The 21,050-nt window shown below is 33.7% G+C and overlaps 1 protein-coding gene across 1 annotated transcript; it reads right to left on the bottom strand.

Moving 5' to 3' along the window:
- Positions 1-2,395: 2,395 nt before the first annotated feature.
- LOC126886829 (uncharacterized) lies at positions 2,396-20,803 on the bottom strand. The gene is made up of 6 exons (XM_050653901.1): positions 20,536-20,803; positions 12,680-12,895; positions 12,063-12,173; positions 11,266-11,355; positions 8,670-8,706; positions 2,396-6,343 (listed from the first exon to the last, which is right to left on the bottom strand). Exons 1-6 carry the CDS (start codon positions 20,719-20,721, stop codon positions 5,256-5,258), a joined length of 1,728 nt encoding a protein of 575 aa, XP_050509858.1. The 5' UTR covers positions 20,722-20,803; the 3' UTR covers positions 2,396-5,255.
- Positions 20,804-21,050: the final 247 nt, after the last annotated feature.

Raw genomic sequence — 21,050 nt, forward strand, 5'->3', positions numbered from 1 at the left:
AATCTTTACATATTCACCAGGGACTCCTTTCTTATTGAGTGCCCACCACAGAATCTCTCGAGGAACTCTATCATATGCTTTCTCAAGATCAATGAATACCATATGAGCGTTTGTTTCTTTACTCCTGTATTTTTCCATCAACTGCCTTATAGTGAAAATTGCATCTGTTGTTGATCTACCCTGCATAAAGCCAAATTGATTCTCGGATATTTCGGTCTCTTCACGTATACGTCTATCAATTACTCTTTCCCATATTTTCATGGTGTGGCTAAGCAGTTTTATAGCCCTGTAGTTTGTACATTGTTGTATATCTCCCTTGTTTTTGTAAACAGGTACCAGTATACTGCTTCTCCATTCGTCTGGCATTTGTCCAACTTCCATAATTCTATTAAATAGACCTGCTAGCCACCTTGTTCCCGTCTCTCCCAATGCTCTCCATACTTCCCCAGGAATATCATCTGGTCCTACCGCTTTTCCTTTCTTTATTTGTTGAAGCGCTTGAGCCACTTCCTCATTGGTTATTTTGGTGACCATTGCTGCTACTGTCTCCGTTGACTCTACAGGCTGTCTGTCAAATTCTTCATTTAATAAGCTGTCAAAGTACTTTCTCCATCTCTTTTTGACATCCCTTTCGTGAACTAGTATTTTATTATTTTCATCTCGGATACATCTAATCTGATTAAAATCTTTTGCTTTCTTTGCTCTCTGTTTGGCTATTTTATATATCTTCGTTTCGCCTTCCCTGGTATCAAGTTGATCGTATAGGTTTGAATACGCTTCTGATTTAGCTTTTGCTACTGCTACTTTCGCTTCCTTTTTGGCGACCATATAGTTTTGAAGATCTATGTCCGATCTGGTTTCTTGCCACTTTTTATATAATTTTCTCTTCTCTTTTATTTTTCCTTGTACTTCATTTGACCACCACCAAGTCTCTTTATCTTCAAACTTCTTTCCTGACGTTTTCCCAAGTATTTCAATAGCCGTCTCTCTAATAATATTGGCCATTTTTCTCCAAATTGTGTTAGGGCTTCCTTTCATGTTCCAACATATTTTTTCTACTATTCTTTCCCTGAATAGACCTTCCTTCTCATCTTTTAGCATCCACCACTTGATTTTTTGTGGTCCTCTCCGATATTTTTGTTTAGTTTCGCTTTTTACTTCGATGTCCAGAACAAGCAGCTTATGTTGTTGGCTTACTGTCTCACTAACTATTACCTTGCAGTCCTTGCATTCACGTATGTCTTCTTTCCTTATCATGAAGTAGTCTATTTGGGATTGATGTTGTCCACTTTTGTAGGTAATAAGTTGAGTTTCTCTCTTTTTAAAGAATGTGTTAACAATCGCCATATCCAATGCTGTTGCTAATTCTAGCATGTCATCTCCAGCTTCATTTCTAGTTCCAAAGCCTAATCCCCCATGTATTGTTTCATATCCTGTCTTGGCTTGGCCCACATGTGCATTGAAATCACCTCCTATTATAACTTTCTCCTCCGCTGGAATATCACTCAGTATGTCTCCCAATTGATCATAGAAAGCTCTTCTTTCATTCTCACCCAGACCTGTTTGAGGAGCATACACACACACAACATTCAATACCTCTTTATCAATTACAAATTTCACTGACATCATTCTATCACTCGTTCTTACAACTTCTACTACGTTATCTTTCATTTCACTATCAGCAATTATACCAACTCCATTTCTAGTGTTACTACTCCCTACATACCACAATTTATATCCATCACCTAGTTCTTTCGCCCTTTGTCCTTTCCACCTAGTTTCTTGAATACAAGCAATTTGAACTCTTCTTCGTTTGAGCGCATCCACTAACTCCAGACTCTTACCTGTAAGACTACCAAGATTCCAAGACCCTATCCTGATTTTTCTAACCTGTAATGGTGTTCCCCCTGAGATAGTCCTCACCCGGAGATCCGAATGGAGGCTCATTTTACTTCCGGAACATTTTACCTCAGGAGATGCCATCATTTCAGTATAAGTTTTTATTTCGTTTGGAGAAGGTCTTTTCATTTTTATGGCCTGAAAAGATTTTTGGATATTTGATGCCTGAATGCCTTTTCTATCAGCACCATACCCTGCCCTGTCCTGCACGTTTAGCCAATACACCACCAATGCAACCAAAGTGCAGTATTACCCCACACCCGCCTGCATTTTTCTGTATAGGCCAGGATCCCTACTGTAAGGACTGCCCTATAAGCCAATGTATTGTTGCCCGTATCCCGCCACTAGGAGGCACGTACTTCATTCGGGATACAAAAAAACAAATAAACAATAAAAGTACGTAAATAAATCAAAAAACTGTCACCGTCATTGAAAATAATTATAAATGTCAAAATTAATAAGCTATCAAAGACATTCGATATTGTTTGTCCTTGTTTAACTTATTGTGATTTCTATGGAAAAGCGGCTTAATTTTGCAATACTAATTTCTGAGTTATATAAAAAGAAACTTAGTGAAATTCGTGAATAATTTCATGCATGGGAAAAGTTGGAGTGGAAGTACTATATTTACTAAATAACAGACTCAAAAAAATTTTTTTTGTTGACCAGTGTTATACAGGGTGTCCCGGAAAATAGTGCGTCCCTTAAAGGCATAAGTAGAGGGCACCATGTAGAACAAAAAACTCTTATAATATTTTTTTCTAAATGCAACCGTTTGACCAAAAAATTAAAATGCGTTTTGGTATGCAAATTAAAATCTGACAACTACGTGAGGTACGAAAATTTAAACATAGACAGTCCCATTTTTAGTAAACAGATAGTTTGAAAGAATCCTGTTTAGTGTCAATGCCGAAAATGTTTTCGAATCGTGAGTTCATTACCTATGTTATTGTGTTGATTATTTATTGCAGATCACTAAATGGAGAGTCATACTTTAATTATTATTTCTTTCAAAATGTTTTGCCGGTATTTCTCGTTGTATGTGTTCGTGAAAGTGGGTTACTTTGAACATTTATTAGGTATAATAATTATTTTCAAGTAAGTATAACTTAATTATTTTAGTTCACAAGTAAACATATTACTGATACATTATCTGGTGTATTTAAGTGCCCCTGTAAACTATGTGATTCAGTTAAAGCCCTCAGCATTCAACACATTTCAAGCTTGCTAAATACGTAATACTAGTTCAGTTAAAAGATGTGTTTTTATGTTAAAAGATATATAATTCGTTTAAAATTATGCAATAGACATTTTAATACATTAAAAAAAGAATGTGTGTGTACTTTGTACGCACGTAAGAAGTTATACTTCTATTATATGATTTCTTAAAAATAAATATACTTTAAACAGTTTGTTTTAATTTTTTTTAAACACCAAACTAATTTTGTGCCTACCGCTTTCAAAAAAATAAAAAAAGTATAGGATTGCACTGGATTCGAACTCAAGACCTCTCGATCTCTGGCTGAACGCTATACCAAATACGCTACGAGGACTGTGTCTGTACCCGTTCGGACGTACCTAATGACAATTCACGGTAACAAACACACAAGGTGAATAAATATACAATAAAATGTTTTAATAATACTCATCTTACTCCTGAGGAAGGCAAATTCAAACACACAAAAATTATAATAAATATATTTACTAAAAAATATATTTTTTTCACACCTTTTCTTGCACTGATATATTTATACATAACTAGAAATATTTAGCAATTAAACGCCATACTGTCTGTGTGCGTATGCGCGCAGTATCATGAAATTTTACTCTCAATCGCGCCTAAAGAAGTATAACTTCAAAAAATAATTTTACTAAACAAATAGTAAATACATAAGTACTATTAGGTTGGATTATTTTAAATACTGTAAATCACAAACGAGTTTTTATTATCCGTTATTATTCCGATGTGTAGTGCGTACGATGTTGCCAGGTTATTATTCCGATGTGTAGTGCGTACGATGTTGCCAGGTTATTTAAATTTCTAAACATTAAAATACAGGTATATGGAAAACAATGTTAACTTTTTTGTGGAAACGGTTAACTTTAGAAAAAAATGGTACAGGACTTTTTTGAAGTTATACTTCTTTACGGGCGTAATGACGGTGAAATTTTATATGGGAAAACCTAGCGACCGGGCGCATGCGCATTATAACTTTGTTCTGATTGGATGTTCAAATGACATGACAAAAATTATCCAATATGGCAGCTGTGGCACAGCTGTGGGACTGTGCATGGTTTGGTTATAATGTATGCTTGTTGCGTTTTAAAATTTGTAGGAAGAGAAACAACAAACAAAAAGTTAGTTAATGGTTATACTGCCTTTTTAAATAGTTTTCATATTATATTTTTGGACTTATTTACATAGAAGAGATGGTTGTTTCATGCCAATGTGAAAGCTCATCAAACTGTGCCTAGTATGAGTGCCGCAGATCTCGCTTATTCAAAGCTAAAGAATCTTTCACTGGTAAGTGTTTTATAGATAGTTGATCAAATTTTGTTATGATATTTGAACATAGCCACTTTGCACGACGCAAGTGATTGCGAAATTTATTAGTCGTTATACGGGCTCCGATACCTACCTTGAACCTACCAAAATACATAAGTAGTATGTAATACTTTTATTTACATAATTTATATTTATATTTACATAATATATTGTCTTCTTACTCTATGTTTTGTTGTATTTTTTCAATTCTAAATCATTTCAATTCAAAATCAAAATAATTTAATTTACATAAGTTAAAAATGTCAAAAGGTTAATCTGTTTAGTTAGACGATCTTCGCAAATAATGACAAGATGTCCCTGTGGCGCAGTTTTAATGCGAGAGAATCCCAATACAACGCAAATACCAGCCGCGTGGTAAGTTGGTTCGAATCCCAATAGAAACTTTTATTTTTTTATTTTTTTTTATACATTTTATGATTGTAAGTATATTTATTATATAATTTTATTTTCAGAAAATACGTATTTAGTTAAAAATTTTTCCGACAATTAATGTTCAGAAATCATTTGTGGCATTTTTAGTGTGTTTGTGTGTGTTTTATTTTTTTATTATTTTAATTTTTGGCACTGTTTTAATAAAAATGTTTGAGAAGTAGTAAGTATAAATTAATTTAATATTTAAATAAAATATAAATAAAAAGTATATTAATTTCGTTTATAATCATATAATAGAAGTATAACTTCTTACGTGCGTACAAAGTACACACACATTCTTTTTTGTTCTAAATTGTGTATTCTATTCATACCTTAAAGAAACACACTATTTTTCGGGACACCCTATATATTTAAACAATCATTCGCGGTTACAACCATTTTCTTTATGGTATTCGTAGACAGATTCATAATAAAAGTTCCTTAGACACCTGGAACATCTAAAATAAGGTTTCCTAGTAAGATGTCTATGGTTTAATTTAATATGTCTTTTGATACCTCTTCGAGATTTATAACAAATGGCACAAAAATTTCTTCCAAATTTTTTGGAATTGTGTCTCGTCCGCCAAAAACCTCTTTTTGGCGGACGAGTTTCTTCTTCGATATTAGGAGGAATTGTTTCTGCCTCTGGTTGTTCATTCCTGCATGGTCTTTGTGAAGGTTCCACATTTGGAGAATTTTGTGTAGCATCTGTGTGTATCATCAGTGTCTCAGACGATCCCAGATCCTCTTGTTGAACTGGTTCTTCATTCCTGCATGGTCTTTGTGGAGGTTCCACATTCGGAGAATTTTCTGTAGCATCTGTTTGTATCATATGTGTCTCATTCGATCCAAGATCCTCTTGTTGAAGTGGTTGTTCATTCCTGCATGGTCTTTGTGAAGGTTCCACATTCGGAGAATTTTGTGTAGCATCTGTGTGTATCATCAGTGTCTCAGACGATCCCAGATCCTCTTGTTGAACTGGTTCTTCATTCCTGCATGGTCTTTGTGAAGGTTCCACATTTGGAGAATTTTGTGTAGCATCTGTGTGTATCATCAGTGTCTCAGACGATCCCAGATCCTCTTGTTGAACTGGTTCTTCATTCCTGCATGGTCTTTGTGGAGGTTCCACATTCGGAGAATTTTCTGTAGCATCTGTTTGTATCATATGTGTCTCATTCGATCCAAGATCCTCTTGTTGAAGTGGTTGTTCATTCCTGCATGGTCTTTGTGAAGGTTCCACATTCGGAGAATTTTGTGTAGCATCTGTGTGTATCATCAGTGTCTCAGACGATCCAAGATCCTCTTGTTGAACTGGTACAGATTCTTCATAAATTTCTATAATTGACGGTGGACTTTCTAATAAAACTAATGAACTGTCAGCTGTGCTTTCAGGAATAGTGTTCATTTTGTTTTTCTGACTCCTAATTATATTCATTAATTTTTTACTTTGTTCTTTAAAAGAATTATCTGAAAAAAATTATTCCATAAATGAACATTGTATATAAACTTACGAATATAACGTGTGATCCAAAATTATTGTCACCATAGATGGCTCTGAACGACCGAGATAGCTATACAGTGCATGTCTATTCTTAATTCAGATATACTTTCCAGTTTACGTCAACTTTGCAGTGTACGTCAACTTAACAAGAAAAGTAAGGTTATGTAGAGATCTTGTTTGATTTTATTTATTATTGTTACTTTTGTTAATTCATTTTATTTTTGATTAAAGTTCTAGTTTCGACTGATTTTTATGTTTTATAATGTTAACCAAAATTAATTGATAAACCAATGGTATAAATTCAGATTAAAACAAGACATACGTAATTTTTTGCACGGCTAGCTTTGATCCCAATTATTGTGGATCGCTCGTTATTACATAAATGAACTTTTAAGATGCCATATCAGTTTATTAAAACACTATACTGGGTGATCTAATGAATTGGGCGCTGATGATTTTGATTTGATCGCACTTGCCACACGAGGACTTAATACGACAACCAACGAGAATGAGGTGGATAACGTTAATAACTGGGTAAGAAACAGAAGAATAGAATGGAATGACCACATAAGCCGAATGACAACAAATAGGGTAGTCAGGACAGCGAGAGACGGTTCCCCAATAGGAAGGCGATCAGTGGGAAGACCACGAAAACGATGGAATGACAACTTACTAGAGGCACATTGAAAAAACAGACAGTCATGTCTATACAAAAAAAGAAGAACGAGAATGAGAGCAAAAACAGGATATAACCTTCGAATTCTATCCTACTGCATGGATTTTAATAAAATTTTGGGAATAGCCTCTACTTATCTCCTAATTAGGTTTTAAATACAATTAAAGTATTGATATATTATCCGACGTTTGGGCAGGGAATCCATGCCTTTTTCAAGGATTGACATGCAATCGTAAATTTAGTTTTGAAACAAGTACACAAATAGACGTCACAATTAAAACACTGTTAAAATGTTAAAGCATAGGAACGGACCCACTAAGTCATTGCGTTAAGAGAGTAATGAACTGTCAACAGTCACAGTCACAACGGACCCACTAAGTCATTGCGTTAAGAGAGTAATGAACTGTCACAGTTCATTACTCTCTTAACGCAATGACTTAGTGGGTCCGTTCCTATGCTTTAACATTTTAACAGTGTTTTAATTGTGACGTCTATTTGTGTACTTGTTTCAAAACTAAATTTACGATTGCATGTCAATCCTTGAAAAAGGCATGGATTCCCTGCCCAAACGTCGGATAATATATCAATAAATATGGTCATAACATCATAGACAAGCTTTTTTTATGAACCTAAACCCAAGAAACATTGGTATATATATATATATATATATATATATATATATATATATATATATATATATATATATATATATATATATATATATATATATATATATATATATGAGATGTAGATCCTTGAAACACATTATATATATATTTTGAAAACTCAATACCTTTTTATCTTTTTTTGCAATGCAACATCTAATGAAGTCAAAACTTCTTTCATGAGGTGCAAAAATCCAGATATATAAGACCATAGTACGACCAGCAGTTGCGTATGGAAGCGAAACATGGACGTTAACAATAGGAGAAGTAAATAAATTGCTGGTGTGGGAACGTAAAATCCTTCGAATGATATATAGCCCTTGCAGAGACAGCGTGACAAACAAATGGAGGCGCAGATAAAATAACGAGTTAGTCTCTATTCGGAAAGAAAAATATAATTAGATATATAAAGGCCAATAGACTCAGATGGGCAGGGCATGTGATACTCAGTAACGACAATAGCCATATAAACAATGTGTTCTGGGAAAGGCCAGACGGAAGAAAGTCTAGAGGACGGCCTAGAAAAAGGTGAAAAGATGCAGTCAAAGAAGATCTAGAGAAGATGGGAGTGCGACAATGGGAATTAGTGGCACAGGACCGACAAACATGGAAGGCAATAATAAACGCGGCAGACTCACGAAGAGTTGTAACGCCATTGATGATGATAAATACTTTTTGAGTTATTCGTGGTTGAAAATTTGCCATTTTCATTGAAAAATGTCACCCTTTCGGACGGTTTTTTGTGAATACCTTAAAAATTACGTATCGAACGAAAAAAAAAATATATAAAACATTTTCGTAGATTATGAAAAATCAAAGAGTTTCGTTTCTTCATAAATCTTTTAGTTATAATACAAAAAGAAATATAGTAGGTGCACTAGCGCGGGAAAGTGCAACTTTCGGAAAGGAAAAAGTAGAAAAAAAAATATATATGCATCTTAAAATACTAACCTCTTTCATTTTTATCACGAGTGGCCGATCTTTGCTTCTGAAACAAAACATAACATAAACATTTATTATCTTTAAATTTTTTCAAACTAAGTTCTCAATCTAGTAATACATAAACCGACAATAAATATCGATCTACATACCATCAGATTGATATCAGGTGAAAACCTCTCTGGTTACAACCTACGAGGCTTTTAAAAATTATAAACCATACGGGTGCCGAGACGAACATTAAGATGAGGGAATTTTGAATAATTCACGTCCCATCTGCTCAGCGTGATAAAGATCCAACGAGGTTTTCTAAGCTCTCCAAAAAGAGTAAATAAATTAAACATTAAAAATGTATAAACATTTTCAATTTTGTTGCAACCCGAAACTGCAGCAGCATTATATTCTAGTTCAATCAGAGAGTACAGGAAGAGTCTATACCGGTTTCGGGGCTTTTTTGCCCCATCATCAGTAAACCCATATCCTCTTCTCTCCGATTGAACCAAGCTCGCTATTCTCGACATCATTCGCAATTAGCGCGTATACGTAAGTTCATATAATCAAATCATAATCCAATATTTGTTTTACATAAAACGTTACAATCTTACCTTGCGAAGACAATGCGAATGATTACAGACACTCGCAGCGAGTTTGGAACGTTCGTAATTGTTGCGAGTTCTCACAAACACGAAAAACTCATTTCATTTGAATCGTTCGACCTTGAGAATGACATTTGTACTTACGTGTGGTCAAGAATAGCGCAGCAGGATACTTCGACGCGCCCGGGACCAGCAACATTCTTCTTCTTTTCGTGCCTATTCGTTTCGAATATTGGCAATCGTTCTGGCTATAATTATTTTATTAACTGATGCTTTAAATAGATTAGTCGTTGTTGTGGAGAATCATTTCCTCAGGTTCTTTAACCATGATATTCTTCTTCTCCCAATTCCTTGCTTTCCGAATACTTTTCCTTGAAGGATTACCTTCAGTAATCTGTACTTAGTGTCGTTTCTCATTATGTGTCCGAGATATTCTAACTTTCTCCTTTTAATGGTATACATCACCTCTCTTTCTTTCCCCATTCTTCGTAATACGATCTCGTTGGTTATCTTGTCCGTCCATGATATCCTTAGGATTCGCCTGTATAGCCACATCTCGCCAGCAACATTAAATCTACGAATTAACCGGGGTCTATACAACCTACCTCTATATTTGACTAAATGGCGCTACATAATCTGTAGCGCCATCTCATAAGCATAATGGAAATGCGAATGCAAAGATTGTATTTATCTCAAAACTTCTGAAGCTATTTTCTTGTGGCATTTTTTGCAATTAACTGTTTTAATGGGAAATAAGCTACAATTTTACTAAAAAAATGATTTTATTAACATTTCGACGCCCAAATCGGGTGTCGTTGTCAAAATAAAAAAAATATTAATAAATTAAACAAAAATGTTGTTGCTTAGTAACAAAATTCTTCTAATAATTTATTTAATCTGACTCATTTATATCGGCAATTCAGACATATATTTATTATACATTTTAAAGTAGAAGACTTTAAAATGATATTGCCAATATTTATAAATTGCGTTCCTGGGACGACTTTATTGAAAGATAGTTCATTCGATTACATGAAATCAACTCCAACTCAAGAATATCCGTCACAAATAAATCATAACATGTGATATGTCTTTAAAAAGCAAACCACATGCAATGGTGACAGTAAAATTCTCGCGCTAGAGATTCCATAGTAAATCACGAGGGAAAACCAGGAAAAAACCTCGTGATACTATCCCGACATCGTAAGTACTAAGTATTACTTTAGTTTACTCTCAAAACTAATACCAAATTCTGACCTTAATATGTACATATGTTATAATAAATAATATTAATAATACATAGATATATAAACAATACTAAAATATAAAATATGTACTAACTCGATATGTTATTGACTTACTAATCCTGGTATTTTCTTTCTACTGACTTCCTCTTTTAGTATGGGTAACCACATCCTACTGCATTCTACCGAGGAATTTGCTACACAATTGGTTTTATTTAATATCCGCAAGTCTCTTCATGTCTCTCTACCGACTATCTATTACGCTGGCGTGACCCTGAACACTGTACAACTGTACCCACTACCTACTATAGGTCTGTTCCAACACTACACACATACCTACAATATAAGATGTAATTCGTTGATGTAACGTTACCAGAAAAATATAAATATAACGATATAAATGAGTCAGATTAAATAAATTATTAGAAGAATTTTGTTACTAAGCAACAACATTTTTGTTTAATTCATTATTATTTTTATTTTGACAACGACACCCGATTTGGGCGTCAAAACGTTAATAAAATCATTTTTTTAGTAAAATTGTGGCTAATTTCCCATTAAAACAGTTAATCTCAAAACTTCGTTTTTGGGGTTAGGCCACTGTTGCTCTGAGCGCATCAAATGCAATTAGGGAAGCCGACCCCGCATAGGGATAAGGCAAAGAAAATGATGACCGGTTCAGCTACTGAAGGTGGCTGTAAAAAGTTCACCGCGAAAAACCTTGGCAGTGTCAATTATTTCACTGTAATGGAGAATAAGAATACTTACTGCTTCACGTATTAAAAAATCAAGGCTGTCTTCCAGTTCCTCATCACTACTGCTACTATCCGAAATCACAAACCTTCTACGAGGTCGAGCCTAAAATGGAACATAATATTATGATTGTATGGTATATACTATATACAGAAACCGCCAGGTTATTAGACACACGGGCACATTGAGCTAATACAGTCCTAGACCCCTCACTTATTGCACTGTTTACTTTTATGCCGAGAAATAAAGAGATTGATCCTACATAGAAAAAGTCCCTTGACATAAAAAAAGTATTAAATTAGAGAATATTCGAGATGTCATCTAATAACCTAGAAATTACTAAGTACTACTATTTTAATTTTTTGTGTGTTTTGTGTACCACCTCAAATAGTGATATGTACCACCAGTGGTACATGTACCACATATTGAGAACCGCTGGTCTAGGGTCTAGAACATCACAAAATTAAACGCCAGAAAAAATGTAAAAATTTAGAAAAGTGCAATATCTGAGCAATGTCAGGAGAGGCGAGCGTTATAACTTGTTGCAGTTAATAATAGAAGGAAGAATACAGGGTAGAAGGAGTCGCGGAAGAAGACGCATCTCCTGGTTAAACAATTTGAGAGCTTGGTTTAACTGCACTTTTGCTGATTCTTTAGAGCAGCGGTATCGAAAGTGCAAATAGCCATGACGGTTGCCAACCTGCTTGGAGGAGATAGCACATGAAGAAGAAGAGAGTAGAGGACCTTTTTTTCCCTAACATACACAATTTAGATATTTCTGTCAGTGTTTTATTAAAAATTGTAGAACTTACTGAACATCTGCTTGCTGTCGAGTTGAGTTTGATCTTTTTTCTAGGGTGGGTATCTTTTTGGTTTGGTTCAATATTACTACTATCGCTGTCATCAGCTATCACAATTGGCTCCTAAAAATCAAGAAATGAAAACAAGATATACCAGCAAAACAGTGTCAAGTTTTTGTGAACACAAAGCATTTTTGAACATGGTTACAAGCTGTATAATATTAATTACATTATATATGCTAATACAAATTAAATTGAAAATAAATGAAAACAAAAGGTTCACGAATATAAAAAATATACCCTATTTTAAAATTAAAACGAATTACATATATTACTTTTATCTCATACTTTTCATTTCGTTTCATATTTCATTTTTATCAGTCACAGTCTTAAATAATATTACTAGCACTTTTGTACAGAATAACAAACAATGAAACATTGTATGTTCTTTGTATTTAAACAAATACTTCTATCTATACAGAACAACGTCTGGAAGCAAGAAATATTAAACTGTCTTGGCAGTGCTCTGACGTCAGAAATTTTGACCTACGTAAACATGCTTTTGTAGTAAAAAGACTATATAATTTATGACCAATATTTTCGGGACACCCTATATTGTAAATGCTTACCTGTAATGTAACTGTCTCCACTTTTTGACTGGTGGAGGGTTCTTGTTTTACAGTCTGCTTCTGTCTATTGGAATGTAACCCTTCAAGCTGTAAAAATTCGGCAGCGGCTTTGAATTCAGTTTCCTCGTCTTTGGGACACAAAAAATCTCCTTTATACAAATATTCCAAGATGTACCTCATAATTAATTTTGAGTATTGTCTCAAGGCAACTGTTTTCTATAATAAAATGAATAATTATTAATGAAATGAATATATTACGTGTAAATACAGGGTGTTTCACTAATAATTCGAAATATTTTAACTGTAGATTCCTGGACTCAATTCAATTGCAAATTTCTAGTACCAGTTTCTTAATATGTATTGTTCTGAAGCTATTTCTTTGTGGCATTTATGTAATTTATTGTATATTGTACAAACTACAAGGCTACAAAACTACTTAGCCACACCATGAAAATATGGGAGAGAGTAATATAGATAGACGGATATGTGAAGAAACTGAAATATCTGATAATCAGTTTGGCTTATGCAGGGCAAATCAACAACAGATGCAATTTTCATTATAAAGCAGTTGATGGAAAAATACAGGAGTAAAGAAACAAACGCTCATATGGTATTCATTGATCTTGAGAAAGCATATGATAGAGTTCCTCGAGAGATTCTGTGGTGGGCACTCAATAAGAAAGGAGTCCCTGGTGAATATGTAAAGATTGTGAGAGATATAAATATATGAGGGAGTAACGACTAGTGTTAGGGCAGGTGTGGGAGAGACTGATAAATTTCATGTGATAGTAGGATCGCACCAAGGCTCGGTGCTTAGTTCATATTTTATTCTCATTAGTTTTGGACCAGATAACAGCGAAACTACAGGGCAACATTCCATGGTGCTTAATGTATGCTGATGACATAGTGTTAGTAGGAAATAGTGAAAGAGACTTAGAACAAAAACTGGAAAGGTGGAGACAAGCTCTGGAGGAAAAAGGTTTAAAACTTAGTAGGACAAAAACAGAATATTTGGAATGTTCATTTAAAGATGGAGTTACTGCAAATAAAATGGTATCTTTGGATGGTGAAATGATTGTAAAAAGCAATAGTTTTAAATGCCTAGGATCAGTATTACAGAATAACGGAGAAATAGATGGAGATGCATGCAATAGAATTAGGGCTGGATGGATGAAGTGGAAGGAAGCGGGTAGTGTGTTGTGTGACAGAAGAATTCCAATGAAGCTGAAGGGAAAATTCCATAAAACAGCCAGAAGACCGGCTATGATGTACGGAACTGAATGTTGGGCAGTGAAAAAGAAAGAGGAACAACGAAAGCATGTGTCGGAAATGAGAATGCTTAGATAGATGAGTGGAGTGACAAAAAAGGATAAAATTAGAAATACGCATATTAGGGGAAGTCTAGATGTGGCACCAATTGATGCCAAAATGAGAGCATAGGTTGAGATGGTTTGGTCATGTTCAATGTCGAGATGTTAACCACCCAATATGAAGAATTGCTGAAGTGCAGATTCCTTGGAGAAATAGGAGAGGAAGACCAAAGAAGACCTGGCAAAGAAGAAGGCAGTCCATGTTGGTAAAAGGGATTAATATTGATATGACCCAGGATAGAATTATAGTGTGGAGAAATGCAATTAGGGAAACCGACCCCTCGTAGGGATAGGCCAAAGAGAGAATGAATGAAAAAAAGCCAGAACAAATTGGAAGTATCTTCCTCATTTAGTACATTCTTTCACGGCTTTTGCTCTAAATTTTAAAGAACCACTTGAATTGACATGAAATTTGGCATATGCATAGCTTACATGTCAAAGAAAAAAAGTGATATTATGCCGATGTGTGCTTTTGCGCTGGGGGTGACTTTCACCCCCTCTTGGGGGTGAAAAAATATATGTGCATGGATAAACTGACTAATTTTAAGTAACTTTTGTTCCATAGAGCTTTTTTGCCAAGTCAACACTTTTATTTTCGAGTGAATATGTTCATTTTTCAACAAAATAACCACATCTTTAGACGGTTTTTCGCAAATAACTAAAAAAGTATTTTGCCGAAAAAAACGTTCTTAGCAAAAATATAGCCTGTAAAAAAGTAAAAAAATGGTGTGCGCGTGAGGTATCTGGACCTCGTAGAACCAAAGTTATAACCAATGAAAAATAGGTTCATATTCGCCAAATTTCAAATAGAATATTTCGACATGAAATATCCAAAAATTAAACACTTTTTGGCGAAAACCCGTTATACTTTTTTAAAGTCTTTAAAAAAGCTTTATTTTTGTTTTTATAAAAAGTTTCTGGCATCAAATTTAAGCATGTTACGCTCAAAATAAAGTTGGTACCTTTTGTTTTGGCAAAAAAAATCGGGAAGACCACCCCCTAATTCAAAGTGCTTGTTTTTGAAAAAATTTGGTTTCAAAGTAAAATTTTCAAAAATTTTAATTTTGGAAAATATGCTTTTTTTCAAAATAACTTTAAAATTATGAGAGATACCAAAAATCTCAAAAAACAGAAAAGTCAGCATTGCTTTTCTGAATATCCTGTATTCTTTTGTTTTTCGAGACAAAAATTGATTAAGATTTGGTGTTTCTAAATTTGCATACATTCGTGATCAGTGACTCGTTCAACCCATTTTAACTAAAGCCCTTTCAAAAATAAGGACTTTGAACCGATGAAACTTACAGATCATAAAAACAATGCATACACGAGTCAAGAAACTTGTGAAGTCGTAACGATTAAGTTCATTTGAGATACTAATTAGGAGGTGATTTTCCCGATTTTTTCACCAAAAAAAAGGGACTAACTTTTTTAATAAAACAAAAATGAAGCTTTTTAAACACTTTTAATAAGTTGTAATGAGTTTTATCCGAAATGTGTTTCATTTTTGGTTATTTCACGTTAAAGTATTCCATTTGTAATTTGATGAATATGAGCCTATTTTTCATTAGCTATAACTCTGCTTCTACTAGGTATAGAGGTGTGATATATACACCATTTTTTTTTAAATTTTTTACAGGCTATATTTTTGCTAAGAATGTTTTTTCAGCAAAATACTTACTTTTTGAGTTATTTGCGAAAAACTGTCTAAAAGCGTGGTTATTTTGTTGAAAAAATGAACATATTCACTGGCAAATAACTTGAAAAATATTGACTTAATGAAAAAACTCTATAGAACAAAAGTTACAAGTAGTCAGTTATCCTTTTTTGGACTTCCTTTGGTCGTATATTTTTTCACCCCCAAGTGAAAGTCACCCCCAGGGCAAAAGCACACATCGGCACAATACCACTTTTTTTCTTTGGCTTATTAGATATGTGTATGCCAAATTTCATGTCAATCCAAGCGGTTCTTTAAAATTTAGAGGTTTTGCAATATTTTACCGTTAAAGAATGTACTAATGATAAAGATCGATGGAAGAAGCTGGGAGAGGCCTTTGTCCAAACATGGACGATAGGTGTGTAAGAAAAAGAGCGGGAAAGTTATATTTGTCAAATAAAGTAAATTATTTTAAAATATTTTAATATTAACCCTCTAACTGGCAAGATTCTAAAAATTATTTTATTTAGCTGGGTATTTTTTCAAGTTTAATAATGTATTAAGAAACCTAGAAATGCTATTAAAATTTAATTATCAATTTTTGTTTACTGACTTTTCGAAGGCATTCGATAGAATTCACCACGGATTATTGCTTTCTAAATTATGTCACTTTGGCTTTCTGAGGATGCAGTTACTTTTATGAGGTCTTACTTGTCAAATAGAACGCAGTTTGTTTCTTACAATGGTTACAAATTGGCAAAGTACCTAGCTTCTTCAGGGTTTCCACAAGGTTCTAATCTAGGCCCATTATTGTTCTTGTTATTTATTAACGATCTGTGTGAATCTATTTCTGCACCATGTTTATGTTATGCTGATGATTTAAAGATTTATTCATTGATAAGCGACCTTAACGATTGTCATTTTCTGCAGAGTGAACTGAACCGTGTACATGAATGGTGTAAGGAAAATCATCTGAATCTTAATGCCAATAAGTGCAAAGTAGTTAGTTATTCCAGGAAACAGTCTACTATATACCATCCTTATATTATTGATGACAATGAACTGGAACGTTTGAATAAAATTAAAGACCTTGGAGTTATATTTAATCACAAACTCACTTTTGTTGAACATGTTAATATAAAGGTTAGAGAAGCACTTAAATCTTATGAATTTATAATTAGAAATAGTCGAAATCTCACTAATACTAAGGCCATTAAATTATTGTTTTACACTTTTGTACGCTGTAAACTGGAATATGCCTCTATCATTTGGTCACCATTTTATAATGTACATAATATCCAAATTATAGAACGGGTACAGCGTAAATTTTTAAAATTTTTGTCTCACAAAATTAATGGTATATATCCTAGGAGGGGTATCAGCAATAATGAGTTATGTAGCTGTTTGAACGTAGTATCATTAGAATCTAGACGAATTAATGCCTCCCTGGTATTCCTGTACAAGCTACTACATAATCTCATTGACAGCCCTGATATCCTTCGACAAATACATTTTAACGTTCCATTTTATCCAGTAAGAAATTCGATTACATTCAGATATACACAAGCTAGAACTAACCTTATGTTGAATTCTCCTCTATTCGTCATGTGCAGCTATTATAATGCCGTAAGTATTTACTGCGATATATTTAACTGCAGTTTAAAGCAACTTATTTCTATGGCCAAGATCTACCTAGGTGATTAATAATTTATTTCTTTACGTTCAAATTTAGTTTTGTAAAATTTTTGATGTGTTATTGGTACCTATGAATTACAGTAAAACCTCGATTAAACGGACCTCTATTTAACGGACTTCAGATATAACGGACAAAAAATCCGATCAAATGTAAAAAAAATTGAATAAAAAAAATGAAAAATCGAATTTTGGAAGAAAAATCAGCAAGGACAGGATCTCGGCCCTGATTTATGCTAACCCGTTTCATATTATAGCTCTAATAAGGCATGGTTCACCACAGATATTTTCAAAAGTTGGTTTTTTTAAAGAATTTGTACCTGCAGTGAGAAAATTTCAAGAGAAGAAACTGGAAATACCGTCGAAAGAGGTGAAATGTATATTGATTTTAGACAATCCCCTGCTTACCCTCATGAAAATATTCGATATTTAGAAGACAGCAACTTTAATTGTATGTTTTTGCCAAAAAAAAAATGCATCGCTTATTTAACCCATGGATCACTGAATAATTTAGATAATCAAACGAGTATATTGCAGAAAGTTTTTAGATGAAGTAGAAAAGTAAAAAAGTAGCAAACTAAACTTGATTCCTTTTTTAACTTACAGATTTGTACACTGTGTGTAAATACAGTACATATTTACAAAAAAAAATTTGATGGATTTTAAACATACTTTTATACAACAGACTTTTGGCTTTAACAGACATCTCGTCCCCCCAATTAGTCCGTTATATCGAGGTTTTACTGTACTAATATTTCATTTAATTTTTTTTTGTGTAATATTTTGTCCTTTAACCCGCCGTTACACGCGTCTTCTATTGTGACGTGGTTGCACGCGTATGAGCATCGCCCTCACCTACATATATTCGACTTATTTCGAGGAAGAATGAATGTCAACATGTACAAATATAAAATGGGTTGTACTCACATATTATAGAAAGTCTCGTAAACCAACTTTTTTTTATTAATTTAACAAAACAAAAGTAAAAATAATTTACATAGATCAAAAGCAAGTTTTCTTAATTTTCAATTTCAGCAAGCCACTGAAGAAATTAACGTTCTTTACGCGAATTCATTTTACTAAAAATGCAAATTACAATTAACAACTGTTCTGAAGATATTTCTTTGTGGCATTTATGTAGTTAACTATTAATATTTTGTATTTTGATAACGACGTCCGAGGTGGAATGCGAAACGTCAATAAAATCAATATTTCAAGTTAAATTGTGGCTTATTTCCCAATTAGAATAGGTAAATTTAGAAATGGGTTCTTAACCAGTGGCGCGCCTAGAATTTTCCTCTGGGGTGGGGGGGGAGGAGGGGTTTGCTTGGGCATCGAAAGTTTTTTGTATTATTTGTGAAAGACAAGTTACATTTTCCTACTTTCTTTTATATATATTTCTATATGCTCTGGGTGGGATTTTAACCCCCAAACCCCCCGCTCGGTGTGCCACTGTTCCTAACCTAATCCAAACAATAATATTTTAATTAAACCTACCTAAATATTAAATAAAAACCTAAAAGTTTCTTTGAGATAACAGAAACGTGATTTCACCGTGATTGCACGCGCAGTGAGGAATTCCCTCACTTGAAGAGGGATGTCTCTTCTTTCAACTATCCCACAGCACACTGATCGCCTGAAATATTCTATAACTTGTTCATACCCTCTCATAAACCATGCTAGAGGCATTCCTGGGTGCTTAAGGTTATCGTATTACTTTACACAATTTCATTGGTTATAAACAAATATGGTGAGGGATTCCCTCATAGCACGTGTAATGGCGGGTTAAATGGATTCTGTTGGATAATAAACGCTATTATTATTAGTATTATTATTATTAAAGTCAGGTAAAGGGTGCCTAATCAGGTGCCCTTTGCTGGTTTAAGTTAAAAATAGCGTTTTATTGATTTGAACGGTTTTTATTAAAATAAACTTAACAGAATAGGTGTAAACTGTTTTTCACTCTTTTTCACTTTTTTCCAATCTGTTTCAACAGAATCCATAAGTTCTTCGATTTCATCTTCAGTAATTACTGACAAATCAAAGTGTTTCTTTCTCCAGTTGATATTGCCCGCCATTTCCAGAAGCAAAATATACAAATAAGTGATCAAATGTGGAAAACAATAGCACAACACACAACAATCACAACAAATTGAGACAAAACCCTTTCTATTTTCGTGTCTAAAGCAACCTCAATTATCCATCAGGGCACCGGACCAAGGATATGATGGATAATCGAAAAGACCGTTAACAGAACATTAATAAAAACTAAAAATTCATGGTACAATTTTCAAATTGTATTTGTATGTTTTGTTTGACAATATTAGAGGGATTTGTGTTCATATAATCGAATCAATTTGGGTTAAAATATTCTGTAATCTTTGTTTTACTGTTGCTTCACATTTTGCAATGGCTGAATTTGTTAATCAGTGTAAGATCATGAAATCTACTTTATTCGCTCCTTCTTGTCGAGAATACCACTTAATGAATTGTTGCATGTGCTTCTCTAGCTTCTTTACACAAATCTTTATCAGTTGCAATAGCATCATTGACATTGCCACCATCAAATTCCAAGTCTGTGTCACTTTTGAATCTGTTTCGTCTGATTCTGTTGCCATTTCAACAATTTCATCATCTGTCAGCAATCAGCGAATTTCGTTTGACTTATAACAATGCTCAAACAAATTGAATTGGTGATTCAATTTTTGCTTATGTAGTAAATACAACTTATGTATAGACCCTGACAGTTAACAGAGGTGAAGGTTAATGGAGAGACAGATAATCGAGGTTCTACTGTAATTCCGATATATAGTGAAACTTGAAGCTGTAAAAAATGTTTTCACTAAATTCAGATTATTTCCAGTATCAAAATTTTACTTCAAAAAAAAATTTTATGTGAGATATTTGTTCTGCATTCACCTCACACTGTCACACAAAACTGAGACAGAAATACGGCTAATGAATATAGAATGTATGGGAAACGTTTCTTGAAGAACGAAGAATGAGAGTAGAAGATTCAAAACAGTTTGTGGCCTCATTAATTTTACCTGTGGCTTAAATAAATAATAAGCGAAAGGGCCCTCAGGGCCTCTTGCCAGTTAGAGGGTTAATACCAGTAGTAAATATTGCTCATAAATTACCAGATCTGCTATCTGCGGTTCCAGCATTCCATAAAGCATTGGACTTGCAGCAGCAAGAACAAGACTATGCGCTGATATTTGTCCATCCTTTAATATTATTTCGGTGTCCACCATTTCTCGATTGAGATACATATTATATAGTTTCTCTTTTCGAGTAATTTTACCTTCTGAAGATATTCTCGGCATTGTAAAATCGTTCTAAACGAAATTCACAAATTCAGACTTTAAAGTTACTTTTACCGCGTAAAACTTTGGTTAAACAAACCTAAACAAAACAATAAATACAGGTTATGAATAACAATTTGACAGAAACAATCTTCTTTTTCTTCTGTTTTGTTCAATTAACAAATTCGAACTACTTTTTGGTTCCATTAAAGAAATTGTAGGGGCGACAGGGAAAACTAACCACAATATCACATCTTCACTGTTCAATGAATCATGATTAATGATTAATAACTGTTCAATGAATTATATGATTATGATTCAAAGAGCGTGTTTATAACCCTAATCGGACC

This window comes from Diabrotica virgifera, chromosome 6 (assembly GCF_917563875.1).
Source record: "Diabrotica virgifera virgifera chromosome 6, PGI_DIABVI_V3a".
NCBI classification, from domain to species: Eukaryota; Metazoa; Arthropoda; class Insecta; order Coleoptera; family Chrysomelidae; genus Diabrotica; species Diabrotica virgifera.